The following is a 15,343-nucleotide window of genomic DNA, read 5'->3' on the forward strand; positions in this document are numbered from 1 at the left end:
ACTATTCAAATGGAATTGACCATCGTTCAATGTGTCGAATGTCAAATTCATTGCGGGTTGAGAGTTGTAAGATAATCATTTTCCATTTTTTCTCCAATTTTCTTTTTTCATTTTTTTAATCAATATTCTAAACCCTATCTATACCTTATTCAAAATGCACTTCCCACACATTCTACCGGGTTACTATACTCTACATGTAAGGTATGTATAAAATCATTTAATATTTTTATTGAAAAAAAATGTTTTTACATTTTTAAAGTAAAAAAATCATGATTTTATATAAGAAGCTACTTATGACAAGAATTCCAAAAAATCTTTATAATTTTATATTAGCTTCCATTTATCCGTGGATATTTGCAGATGCCTACAAATTTTCTTATAAGTTTTGTTTATAGGGCTACTATACTTGAGCGGGTACATAGAGTCGCGCACGCAAATTGTACACGACAATTATTTCCAAAATACATTTATTCGATTAAATTTTAAATTTAATACAAAGCTTATAAGAAAGTTTCAACAACTATTGCAATTCAAACGTGTATCGTTTAGAAGAAGTAGAGCATACAAGTACGATTTCAACGGTTGATGGGAGTATTAAGATGGAATTGACCATCGAATGTCAAATTCATTGCGACTTGAGAGTGATAGAATAAATATGGACCGACAATATATTAAACATTGTCCAGGATTAAGCTATCTTTTAACATGCAATTTCTGATTTAATCTTGAGTATGGGCCACCTAATGTGTAGAGTCCAATGCCATCACGGGCTTTAGATGATGGGCCTAAGGTCCGTGAGGCCCAATAACCAATGGGTATGGTCCCTAAGGCAGGAGGGTATAAAAGGGCTTTGACTTGTGTCTTTTGGATAATCACATCTTTTGAAAAGAACTGAACCGCTCTCTCTCCCGCTCCCATTGCCTGAGAGAATCCAAAGGTGGTGCCCTCCATCAATCTTAGAAGATTCATACCGTCTTCATCAAATTCACACATGGATTCAGGTTGGTACAATTTTTAATAATAATCATGGCATAGTTTCTTCATGTGATTCAACATACGATCCTATATGATCATTGAATAAATAGAATATGAAATCTTACAATTGGTATCAGAGCCATTGTTGGATCAATGAGAAATAGCATGTTAGGGCAATAAAAATTGTACTGTTCAGCGCCATTGGAAGTGCGTTTCACGCACATTTGGAGGCACCAGAGAAGGCGCCAGTGCAGGCGCCACTCAGATGCCATAAAGGCGCTGTTATGCAGCGCCTTTCAGGGCGTCTCTCCGACGGCGTTAAGGCACCAGTCAAGGCGCTTCAGGCGGCGCGTTTCAGGCGCGCTGCAGCCGCGACTTCCGACGCCGTTCCGGGGGGGCGCTTCAGGCGCACTGGTGCGCGCTTCAGGCGCGCTGGTGCGCGTTTCAGGCGCGCTGCTGGTGCGCTCTTCAGGCGCGCTGGTGGCGCGCGCTTCAGGTGCGCCTTCAAGCGCTGTCTCCGGCAAAGGGCGCCGTTGGGCTCCATTGGGCGCCATTGCAGGCGTTGTGAGGCGCCATCTCCACGCGTCGTTAGGGCGCGTTAAAGGCGCCACTGCAGCGCTGTTAGGGCGTTTCATCAGCGCCATTGGAGGCGCGCTGGAGCGCGGCCGCTACCGGCGTCACTGACGACGCTGCTTCCGGCGCTGGAGCGCCATGGAGGCGCGCTGGCCTTGTGCCGCCGCGACGCCGCTTCCGGCGTCACTGACGATGCCGCTGTGCCGGTGCTGTGGTTGCAAACGACCTTGGGTCGTTTGGGCTGCAGTGAACCAAAAAAAAAAAAAAAAAACGACGTCGTTTGGCGTCAATTTCCTGTGATAAGTGTTGTTGGAGGCCAACGCCATGAATGGCGTTTTTTGATTAAAAAAAAAAAAAAAAAAACACTATGTATTTATGCATAAACAATGGTTCTAGTGGATCTCCTTGAACCATTGGACTAAAGCCCATAATTTGCATTTAATTTATATATATAAATGTATATATGGATATGTACATGAGTTTATGCATAAATAATTTTGATTAAATTATTGTTTGTTGTCTTTATTTCAAAATAAATAAATTATATATATTTGTTGCCAAAGTAACGTGTTACATAATTTTATTTGTTTTTGAAATATATAAGCATGGTATTATTGTATAAAATAATCAACCCAAAGGAGGATTATTTTAATATAATAATAAATAAAGTAATCATAAATATATGACATATAATGTTTATCTTGCATTGATATGTTAGTCCAAAGATAAACATATTGTGTTTGATTTTATTGTCAATATTTATGTATTAATTTTGTATAAGGATACCAATTACAAGTTAATATTTTTGTCCAAAGACTGAATATTAATGTTTGTGCTAGGTATCTTGCATGATGTATATTTATTCATGTATGTATGATGCTTATGTGACTAATTGTGAGCTTTATTATTATGAATTCAGCATCTTCTATATCTGCAAATGTTAATAACATTCCTGTGCTTAACGGCACAAATTTCAAGAAATGGAAAGAGCACGTTATAATTGTGCTCGGGTGCATGGATTTAGACTTTGCATTAAGGGAGGATCGCCCATCAGATCTTACTAGTGCCAGCACTGCTGAGCAAAGGTCTACTATGGAAAAATGGGAACGATCCAATCGCATGAGTCTAATGATTATGAAGCACTCAATTCCAGAAGCAATAAGGGGTGCAATACCTGAGGAAACCCAAGCCAAGGCATTCTTGGACCAGATAGCAAACCGATTCACTGCAAACGAAAAGGTTGAGATAAGCACTATTCTTAGTAAGCTTGTCTCTATGCGATATAAAGGGAAAGAGAATATCAGGGAGTACATTATGGAAATGTCTAATCTTGTGACGAGACTCAAGGCACTAAAGTTAGAGTTGTCGGAAGACATACTCATGCACTTGGTCTTGATCTCTATGCCTACACAATTCAGTCCATTCAAAATCAGTTACAATACACAAAAGGAAAAATGGACTTTGAATGAGCTTATTGCTCAATGTGTGCAAGAGGAAGAGAGATTGAAGCAAGAAAAGATAGAAAGTGCTCACTTGGCTTCCACATCTCAGGGATTTGGTACCAACAAGAAAAGAAAGAGGGACAATAAAGGAAAACAAACTGCAGTTTCTGGGACATCAAAGCAAAAGGAGCAAAAGAAACAAGATAAGGAGATCACTTGTTTCTTTTGCAAAAAGGCTGGTCATATGAAGAAGACATGTACCAAATACGCTGCTTGGCGTGAAAAGAAAGGTACACTTCTCAACTTTGTTTGTTCAGAAATTAATTTAGCTGTAGTGCCTACTGACACTTGGTGGATAGATACGGGTGCAACTACTCACATAAGTGTCACTATGCAGGGTTGCCTAAGGAGCCGAATGCCAACTGATGGTGAAAGATACATCTATGTGGGAAATAGCAACAAGGTTGCAGTCAAGGCTATTGGTCTTTTTAGATTACAGTTAGACTCTGGATGTACATTGGATTTGGAAGAGACTTTTGTAGTACCGTCGTTTAGACGGAATTTAATTTCTGTTTCATGTTTGGACAAATTTGGATATTATTGTTCATTTGGAAATGGAATGGTTAGTCTTTATCTAAATTCAAATATTATTGGTACAGGTAGTCTAACAGACAAACTATATAAATTGAACATAAAGGCCACTAATGGAAATGAAACCTTGCATTCAAGTAATTATGGCATTAAGCGAAAATTAATGAATGAGAATTCATCAATGTTATGGCACAAGCGTTTGGGTCATATTTCAAATCAACGAATTCAAAGGCTTGTGTCAGAAGGAATTCTTGATCCACTTGATTTCTCAGACTTTTAAGTCTGTATAGAGTGCATTAAGGGAAAACAAACAAATATGAGGAAAAAGAATGCCAATAGGTGCAGTGACGTCTTGGAATTGATACATACAGACATTTGTGGTCCATTTCCTACCCCTTCTTGGAATGGACAATAGTATTTCATCACTTTTATTGACGATTACTCGCGTTTTGGCTATCTTTATTTGATTCATGAAAAGTCTCAGTCATTAGATGTTTTCAAGAATTTCAAAGCTGAAGTTGAGAACCAACTAAGCAAGAAAATAAAAGCCATCAGATCTGACCGTGGAGGTGAATATTATGGTAGGTATGACGGATCCGGAGAACAACGTCGAGGGCCATTCGCCAAATATTTGATGGAGTGTGGTATCGTTCCTCAATACACCATGCCAGGGACTCCGAGCCAAAATGGTGTAGTAGAGAGGCGAAACCGTACTCTTAAGGATATGGTAAGAAGTATGATTAGTCATTCCACCTTACTAGAATCACTTTGGGGCGAAGCTATAAAAACTGCAGTTTATATTTTGAATAGAGTACCAAGCAAAGCAGTAGCCAAAACCCCATATGAGTTATGGACTAGCAAGAAACCTAGTATTAGGCACTTGCATGTCTGGGGTTGTCCAGCTGAAGCTAGGCCTTACAAGCCAAATGAAAAGAAATTGGACTCCAGAATAGTGAGCTGCTACTTTGTAGGGTATTCTGAAAGGTCAAGAGGTTTCAAATTTTATGATCCCTCAACTAGATCCTTCTTTGAAATGGGCAATGCTAAGTTCATTGAGGATGTTGAGTTAAGTGGGAGAGAGCCATTAAGAAAGGTGGTCTTTGAAGAGGAATTTGTTAATATTCCTATTATTACGACTGGACATGGTCATATTATGTTTAATGACACTATTCAGAATGTACAGTCGATAACAGGGATTCAAGACACACTTGAGATTCCTCCTGCTCAAGTTATGGAACCGATTCAAGTTCATCAAGAGGTAACTCAACAACCTCAAGAACCTCAAGTACAAGTGCCACTAAGGAGATCCACTAGAGAAAGGAGAAGTACAATTTCAGATGATTATGTTGTATATCTCCAAGAACATGAGTTTGACATGGGTCTGGAAGACGATCCAATTTCAGTAAGTCAAGTCAAACAAAGTTCTAATTCTGAAAAGTGGATAGAAGCCATGAATGATGAGATGAAATCAATGAAAGACAATGGTGTTTGGGACCTAGTAGAGTTGCCTAAAGGTGTAAAACCGATTGGTTGTAAATGGATTTTTAAAACCAAACGGGATTCAAAAGGCAATATTGTTAGGTATAAGGCACGCCTAGTTGCAAAAGGTTTCACTCAAAAGGAAGACATTGATTATAAGGAGACATTTTCACCAGTTTCATCAAAGGACTCCTTTAGAATCATCATGACACTTGTAGCTCATTATGATTTAGAGCTACACCAAATGGACGTTAAAACTGCGTTTCTTAATGGCAACATTGATGAGACAATATACATGGTGCAACCGGAGAACTTTGAGTCTAATGATTCAAAGCAACTTGTATGCAGATTAAAAAGGTCCATATATGGTTTAAAGCAAGCATCCCGACAATGGTACCGAAAGTTTGATCAAGTGATTACTTCATTTGGTTTTAAAGAAAACACTGTTGATCAATGCATATACCTTAAGTTCAGTGGGAGCAAATTCATTATCTTGGTGTTATATGTTGATGATATTCTACTTGCAAGCAGTGATGTGGGACTTTTGCATGAAACCAAGCGATTTCTGTCTAGTAAATTTGACATGAAGGATCTTGGTAATGCATCTTTTGTGCTGGGTATACAGATCCATAGGGATCGTTCAAGAGGTATACTTGGGTTATCACAAAAGGCCTACATCGATAAGGTGTTGAGTAGATTTGGCATGAGCAATTGTGCACCAGGAGACACGCCTGTAGCAAAAGGCGATAAGTTTAGTTTGCACCAATGTCCGAAAAATGAACTTGAGAAGAAAGATATGGAGAGATTTCCCTATGCCTCGGCAGTAGGAAGTCTCATGTATGCACAAATTTGTACGCGTCTGGATATTGCGTACATTGTTGGAATGTTCGGCAGATATTTAAGTAACCCAGGTATGGATCATTGGAAAAAGGCAAAACGGGTTATGCGGTATTTACAAAGAACTAAAGATTACATGCTCACATACCGTAGATCAAGTCACTTAGAGATCGTGGGATATTCGGATTCCGATTTCGCGGGATGTCTTGATAGTAGGTGATCCACTTCAGGCTACATCTTCATGTTAGCTGGAGGAGCAGTTTCATGGAAAAGTGTTAAACAAACACTTGTTGCTTCTTCCACCATGGAGGCAGAATTCATAGCCTGTTACGAAGCATCAAACCATGGGATATGGCTGCGGAATTTTGTCACTCAGTTACGAATAGTTGATGGGATTGAGAAACCATTGAGAATCAACTGTGATAATAAGGCCGCAGAATTATATTCTAAGAACAACTGAAGTTCGTCAAAGTCCAAACACATTGACATCAAGTTCTTGGTTGTGAAAGAGAGAGTTCAGAGTCTTCAAGTATCGATTGAACACATAAGCACAAACTCCATGATTGCTGATCCGCTCACTAAGGGTTTGCCACCCAAAGTATATCATGAGCACGTCGCACATATGGGTGTTGTACACATTGATGATGTGTCAGAATAGTGGGAGTTTGTATCTAGATTTTGTGTTTATTCTCTTGATGTGATATTATGTTGTGTTATCTGTACAGACCTTGATTTAAAGACTATTGTATTTGAACACTCTGAATTGAAATGATGACTTTCAGAAGCAGTTTAACATCAAGTGTTGAAAGTGTTATTTAACTATCTTTTAGTCATAAAACAGGACCAATTGGAAATAGACATATTAAAGATCATATTCTATGTAATTTCCATGCTACACATCCATACTTGATCCATGTTGCTAATTTTGTTAATGTTGTGATTGATGATAGGTCAAGTTATAATTATGATTAACGAAGGCCGCTTTAATCCTATGTTAGCATAATTAGTAGACCGGATTGTTTAAGGATATTTTGAATAAGATAGCAAAGATGAGCTCAATAAAGTACTATCATGAACATTGTTTGTAATATACATGTGGTCCAAGTGGGAGATTGATAGAATAAATATGGACCGACAATATATTAAACATTGTCCAGGATTAAGCTATCTTTTAACATGCAATTTCTGATTTAATCTTGAGTATGGGCCACCTAATGTGTAGAGCCCAATGCCATCACGGGCTTTAGATGATGGGCCTAAGGCCCGTGAGGCCCAATAACCAATGGGTATGGTCCCTAAGGCAGGAGGGTATAAAAGGGCTTTGGCTTGTGTCTTTTGGATAATCACATCTTTTGAAAAGAACTGAACCGCTCTCTCTCCCGCTCCCATTGCCTGAGAGAATCCAAAGGTGGTGCCCTTCATCAGTCTTAGAAGATTCATACCGTCTTCATCAAATTCACACATGGATTCAGGTTGGTACAATTTTTAATAATAATCATGGCATAGTTTCTTCATGTGATTCAACATACGATCCTATATGATCATCGAATAAATAGAATATGAAATCTTACAGAGAGTTGTAAGATAATCATTTTCCATTTTTTTCTACAATTTTCTTTTTTCATTTTTTTTAATCAATATTCTAAACCCTATCTATACCTTATTCAAAATGCACTTCCCGCAAATTCTACCGGGTTAATGTGTGTAGGGTATGTATAAAATCATTTTATATTTTTATGCAAAAAAAAAAAATTACATTTTTAAAGTAAAAAAATCATGATTTTATATAAAAAGCTACTTATGACAAGAATTCCAAAAAATCTTTATAATTTTATATTAGCTTCCATTAATCCGTGGATATTTGCAGATGCTTACAGATTTTCTTATAAGTTTTGTTTATAGGGCTACTATACTTAGGCGGGTGCATAGAGTCGCGCACGCAAGTTGCACACGACAACTATTTCCTAAATACATTTATTCGATTAAAGTTTAAATTTATTACAAAGCTTATAAGAAAGTTTCGAATAAGGTATAAGCTTATATGAAATGGACAAAGGTTCTCAGGACCGGAGCGATCGAGGCTACTTATGACAAGAATTCCAAAAAATCTTTATAATTTTATATTAGCTTCCATTAATTCGTAGATATTTGCAGATGCCTATAGATTTTCTTATAAGCTTTGAAATAAATTTAGAATTTAATTGAATAATTGTACTTAGGAAATACTCACATTGTTTATAGGGCTACTGCACTTGGGCGGGTGCACAGAGTCGCGCACGCAAGTTGCACACGACAATTATTTCCTAAATACATTTATTCGATTAAATTTTAAATTTATTGCAAAGCTTATAAGAAATTTTCGAGACATCTACACATATCTATGGTTGGTGGCTTTGTGGTAATTTTTAATTTTTTTTCTTTTGCTATATATCGGGGTTCTGTAACACCATTTTTATGTACGACAATTATTTCCTAAATACATTTATTCGATTAAATTTTAAATTTATTGCAAAGCTTATAAGAAATTTTCGAGACATCTACACATATCTATGGTTCGTGGCTTTGTGGTAATTTTTAATTTTTTTTCTTTTGCTATATATCGGGGTTCTGTAACACCATTTTTATGTCTAAAGGCTAAGGATAAAAATTTGGAGATTTGAAATCATTTAAAAACCAAAATTAAAGGAATTATTAACAAAATGGAGTTTAGGAAAATTATTTTAAAAATCATAGGAAAATTATATTGTTCATATAATCTACTTTCATTCATGGCTTTGTTGCTTACTTTTTATGTAGAATTTAAAAATTATTAATATTTTGTTAGCAGCTAAATATAATTAAAAATTATAACATGAATCAAACATAACAGAGTCAAACTAAGTCCAAACAATATCAAACAAAGTATGGGCTTATTATTTTCTTTCAAACTAAAACTCTCAATGAGTGACACACATACAGAATTATATGAACAAAACATGAATCAAACATAACAGAGTCAAACTAAGTCCAAACCATATCAGAGTATGGGCTTATTATTTTCTTTCAAACTAAAACTATCATCATTGGAGACATGAAAAAAGCTTATTATTTATATTCTATCTTGAAGCAGCGCCGGTCCTCAAGAATAGCAATGCTATGCAAGACATCGCAAGTGCAGGGAAATTCCACAATTTGCATTCTTTAAATGTTTGGTTTTCAACTCCTCTAGCATTATATAGGGTGCAAGTTCGAACGTGTACCATTTAGAAGAAGTAGAGCATACAGGTACGATTTCAACTGTTGATGGCACTATTCAAATGGAATTGACCATCGTTCAATGTGTCGAATGTCAAATTCATTGCGGGTTGAGAGTTGTAAGATAATCATTTTCCATTTTTTCTCCAATTTTCTTTTTTTCATTTTTTTAATCAATATTCTAAACCCTATCTATACCTTATTCAAAATGCACTTCCCACACATTTTACCGGGTTACTATACTCTACATGCAAGGTATGTATAAAATCATTTAATATTTTTATCGAAAAAAAATGTTTTTACATTTTTAAAGTAAAAAAATCATGATTTTATATAAGAAGCTACTTATGACAAGAATTCCAAAAAATCTTTATAATTTTATATTAGCTTCCATTAATCCGTGGATATTTGCAGATGCCTACAAATTTTCTTATAAGCTTTGTTTATAGGGCTACTATACTTGGGCGGGTACATAGAGTTGCGCACGCAAATTGTACACGACAACTATTTCCAAAATATATTTATTCGATTAAATTTTAAATTTAATACAAAGCTTATAAGAAAGTTTCGACAACTATTGCAATTCAAACGTGTATCGTTTAGAAGAAGTAGAGCATACAAGTACGATTTCAACGGTTGATGGGAGTATTAAGATGGAATTGACCATCGAATGTCAAATTCATTGCGACTTGAGAGTTGTAAGATAATCATTTTCCATTTGTTTCTACAATATCAGAGTATGGGCTTATTATTTTCTTTCAAACTAAAACTATCATCATTGGAGACATGAAAAAAGCTTATTATTTATAATCTATCTTGAAGCAGCGCCGGTCCTCAAGAATAGCAATACTATGCAAGACATCGCAAGGCAATGCTATCCAAGACATCGCAAGTGCAGGGAAATTCCACAATTTGCATTCTTTAAATGTTTGGTTTTCAACTCCTCTAGCATTATATAGGGTGTAAGTTCGAACGTATACCATTTAGAAGAAGTAGAGCATACAGGTACGATTTCAACTGTTGATGGCACTATTCAAATGGAATTGACCATCGTTCAATGTGTCGAATGTCAAATTCATTACGGGTTGAGAGTTGTAAGATAATCATTTTCCATTTTTTCTCCAATTTTCTTTTTTCATTTTTTTTAATCAATATTCTAAACCCTATTTATACCTTATTCAAAATGCACTTCCCACACATTCTACCGGGTTACTATACTCTACATGCAAGGTATGTATAAAATCATTTAATATTTTTATCGAAAAAAAATGTTTTTACATTTTTAAAGTAAAAAAATCATGATTTTATATAAAAAGCTACTTATGACAAGAATTCCAAAAAATCTTTATAATTTTATATTAGCTTCCATTAATCCGTGGATATTTGCAGATGCCTACAAATTTTCTTATAAGCTTTGTTTATAGGGCTACTATACTTGGGCGGGTACATAGAGTTGCGCACGCAAATTGTACACGACAATTATTTCCAAAATACATTTATTCGATTAAATTTTAAATTTAATACAAAGCTTATAAATAAGTTTCGACAACTATTGCAATTCAAACGTGTATCGTTTAGAAGAAGTAGAGCATACAAGTATGATTTCAACGGTTGATGGCAGTATTAAGATGGAATTGACCATCGAATGTCAAATTCATTGCGACTTGAGAGTTGTAGGATAATCATTTTCCATTTTTTTTAATCAATATTCTAAACTCTATCTATACCTTATTCAAAATGCACTTCCCGCAAATTCTAACGGGTTACTATACTCTACATGCAAGGTATGTATAAAATCATTTTATATTTTTATGCAAAAAAAAAAAATTTACATTTTTAAAGTAAAAAAAATCATGATTTTATATAAAAAGCTACTTATGACAAGAATTCCAAAAAATCTTTATAATTTTATATTAGCTTCCATTAATCCGTGGATATTTGCAGATGCTTACAGATTTTCTTATAAGTTTTGTTTATAGGGCTACTATACTTAGGCGGGTGCATAGAGTCGCGCACGCAATTGCACACGACAACTATTTCCTAAATACATTTATTCGATTAAATTTTAAATTTATTACAAAGCTTATAAGAAAGTTTCGAATACGGTATAAGCTTATATGAAATGGACAAAGGTTCTCAAGACCGGAGCGATCGAGGCTACTTATGACAAGAATTCCAAAAAATCTTTATAATTTTATATTAGCTTCCATTAATTCGTAGATATTTGCAGATGCCTATAGATTTTCTTATAAGCTTTGAAATAAATTTAGAATTTAATTGAATAATTGTACTTAGGAAATACTCACATTGTTTATAGGGCTACTGCACTTGGGCGGGTGCACAGAGTCGCGCACGCAAGTTGCACACGACAATTATTTCCTAAATACATGTATTTGATTAAATTTTAAATTTATTACAAAGCTTATAAGAAATTTTCGAGACATCTACACATATCTATGGTTGGTGGCTTTGTGGTAATTTTTAATTTTTTTTCTTTTGCTATATATCGGGGTTCTATAACACCATTTTTATGTCTAAAGGCTAAGGATAAAAATTTGGAGATTTGAAATCATTTAAAAACCAAAATTGGAGGAATTATTAACAAAATGGAGTTTAGGAAAATTATTTTAAAAATCATAGGAAAATTATTTTGTTCATATAATTTACTTTCATTCATGGCTTTGTTGCTTACTTTTTATGTAGAATTTAAAAATTATTAATATTTTGTTAACAGCTAAATATAATTAAAAATTATAACATCAATCAAACATAACAGAGTCAAACTAAGTCCAAACAATATCAAACAGAGTATGGACTTATTATTTTCTTTCAAACTAAAACTCTCAATGAGTGACACACATATAGAATTATATGAACAAAACATGAATCAAACATAACAGAGTCAAACTAAGTCCAAAAATATCAGAGTATGGGCTTATTATTTTCTTTCAAACTAAAACTATCATCATTGCAGATGAAAAAAGCTTATTATTTATATTCTATCTTGAAGCAGCGCCGATCCTCAAGAATAACAAAGCTATGCAAGACATCGCAAGTGCAGGGAAATTCCACAATTACATTCTTTAAATGTTTGATTTTCAACTCCTCTAGCATTATATAGGGTGCAGGTTCTGAATCTGCCCGTGATGATTCACCCATCTCAGTGTTGACCGATCTAAGAATCTGGTGAGTCCTATATAAAAAAAATTTTATGTTAAAAATATAAAAACAATTTTTTTTATATAAAATTAAAAAGAGATTTTATACCTACTTTGCCAATAAAATGTAGTAACCCTTTTGAATAATAGGGTGTTCGGGAACTGCATCCTGAATAGGTTTTAGCATATTGATTAAAAAAATGAGAAAAAAAAATTTAGAAAAAAGGAAAAATATTATCTTACCACTCTATAGCCACATTCTTCTTGACATTGGTCACATGAAACAATAGTCGATGTCACCTTAATATTGTCATTTGGAATCACACCACGATGCACTACGTATCCGTGTACGTTCAAACTGCCATTTAATTGTGATTTTACGTTTGAGACAAAAAAAAAATCTAATTAAGAGCAAGTAGATTATTATTACGCTGAGTTCACGATCCGACAATTTAATAGTGATTTTATGTTGAGACAAAAAAAAATCCCTAAAGTCGGTGCATAAGGGCCTTGTGAGGAGGTATGAAGGTCCCTTCCCCATACTTGGGAAGGTCGGCAAGGTGTCCTATAGAGTTGAGCTGCCCCCGACGTTGAAGATTCATCCTGTCTTCCACGCAAGCTACTTGAAGCCCTATCACGGAGACAAGGATGATCCAAGCCGAGGGTTGTCTAAGAGCATACAAGTATGATTTCAACGGTTGATGGCAGTATTAAGATGGAATTGACCATCGAATGTCAAATTCATTGCGACTTGAGAGTTGTAAGATAATCATTTTCCATTTTTTTCTGCAATTTTCTTTTTTCATTTTTTTTAATCAATATTCTAAACCCTATCTATACCTTATTCAAAATGCACTTCCCGCAAATTCTACCGGGTTACTACACTCTACATGCAAGGTATGTATAAAATCATTTTATATTTTTATGCAAAAAAAAAAAAAAATTACATTTTTAAAGTAAAAAAATCATGATTTTATATAAAAAGCTACTTATGACAAGAATTCCAAAAAATCTTTATAATTTTATATTAGCTTCCATTAATCCGTGGATATTTGCAGATGCTTACAGATTTTCTTATAAGTTTTGTTTATAGGGCTACCATACTTAGGCGGGTGCATAGAGTCGCGCACGCAAGTTGCACACGACAACTATTTCCTAAATACATTTTTTCGATTAAATTTTAAATTTATTACAAAGCTTATAAGAAAGTTTCGAATAAGATATAAGCTTATATGAAATGGACAAAGGTTCTCAGGACCGGAGGGATCGAGGCTACTCCATTAATTCGTAGATATTTGCAGATGCCTATAGATTTTCTTATAAGCTTTGAAATAAATTTAGAATTTAATTGAATAATTGTACTTAGGAAATACTCACATTGTTTATAGGGCTACTGCACTTGGGCGGGTGCACAGAGTCGCGCACGCAAGTTGCACACGACAATTATTTCCTAAATACATGTATTTGATTAAAATTTAAATTTATTACAAAGCTTATAAGAAATTTTCGAGACATCTACACATATCTATGGTTGGTGGCTTTGTGGTAATTTTTAATTTTTTTTCTTTTGCTATATATCGGGGTTCTGTAACACCATTTTTATGTCTAAAGGCTAAGGATAAAAATTTGGAGATTTGAAATCATTTAAAAACCAAAATTGGAGGAATTATTAACAAAATGGAGTTTAGGAAAATTATTTTAAAAATCATAGGAAAATTATTTTGTTCATATAATTTACTTTCATTCATGGCTTTGTTGCTTACTTTTTATGTAGAATTTAAAAATTATTAATATTTTGTTAACAGCTAAATATAATTAAAAATTATAACATCAATCAAACATAACAGAGTCAAACTAAGTCCAAACAATATCAAACAGAGTATGGACTTATTATTTTCTTTCAAACTAAAACTCTCAATGAGTGACACACATATAGAATTATATGAACAAAACATGAATCAAACATAACAGAGTCAAACTAAGTCCAAAAATATCAGAGTATGGGCTTATTATTTTCTTTCAAACTAAAACTATCATCATTGCAGATGAAAAAAGCTTATTATTTATATTCTATCTTGAAGCAGCGCCGATCCTCAAGAATAACAAAGCTATGCAAGACATCGCAAGTGCAGGGAAATTCCACAATTACATTCTTTAAATGTTTGATTTTCAACTCCTCTAGCATTATATAGGGTGCAGGTTCTGAATCTGCCCGTGATGATTCACCCATCTCAGTGTTGACCGATCTAAGAATCTGGTGAGTCCTATATAAAAAAAATTTTATGTTAAAAATATAAAAACAATTTTTTTTATATAAAATTAAAAAGAGATTTTATACCTACTTTGCCAATAAAATGTAGTAACCCTTTTGAATAATAGGGTGTTCGGGAACTGCATCCTGAATAGGTTTTAGCATATTGATTAAAAAAATGAGAAAAAAAAATTTAGAAAAAAGGAAAAATATTATCTTACCACTCTATAGCCACATTCTTCTTGACATTGGTCACATGAAACAATAGTCGATGTCACCTTAATATTGTCATTTGGAATCACACCACGATGCACTACGTATCCGTGTACGTTCAAACTGCCATTTAATTGTGATTTTACGTTTGAGACAAAAAAAAAATCTAATTAAGAGCAAGTAGATTATTATTACGCTGAGTTCACGATCCGACAATTTAATAGTGATTTTATGTTGAGACAAAAAAAAATCCCTAAAGTCGGTGCATAAGGGCCTTGTGAGGAGGTATGAAGGTCCCTTCCCCATACTTGGGAAGGTCGGCAAGGTGTCCTATAGAGTTGAGCTGCCCCCGACGTTGAAGATTCATCCTGTCTTCCACGCAAGCTACTTGAAGCCCTATCACGGAGACAAGGATGATCCAAGCCGAGGGTTGTCTAAGAGCATACAAGTATGATTTCAACGGTTGATGGCAGTATTAAGATGGAATTGACCATCGAATGTCAAATTCATTGCGACTTGAGAGTTGTAAGATAATCATTTTCCATTTTTTTCTGCAATTTTCTTTTTTCATTTTTTTTAATCAATATTCT

At 34.5% G+C, this 15,343-nt stretch overlaps 1 protein-coding gene across 1 annotated transcript; it reads left to right on the top strand.

The window, feature by feature from the left end:
* Window positions 1–2,324: 2,324 nt before the first annotated feature.
* Window positions 2,325–3,444, top strand: LOC132255206 (uncharacterized). The gene is made up of 2 exons (XM_059743163.1): window positions 2,325–3,280; window positions 3,388–3,444. Exons 1-2 carry the CDS (start codon window positions 2,458–2,460, stop codon window positions 3,414–3,416), a joined length of 852 nt encoding a protein of 283 aa, XP_059599146.1. The 5' UTR covers window positions 2,325–2,457; the 3' UTR covers window positions 3,417–3,444.
* Window positions 3,445–15,343: the final 11,899 nt, after the last annotated feature.

This window comes from Vitis vinifera, chromosome 15 (assembly GCF_030704535.1).
Source record: "Vitis vinifera cultivar Pinot Noir 40024 chromosome 15, ASM3070453v1".
Lineage (NCBI taxonomy): Eukaryota > Viridiplantae > Streptophyta > Magnoliopsida > Vitales > Vitaceae > Vitis > Vitis vinifera.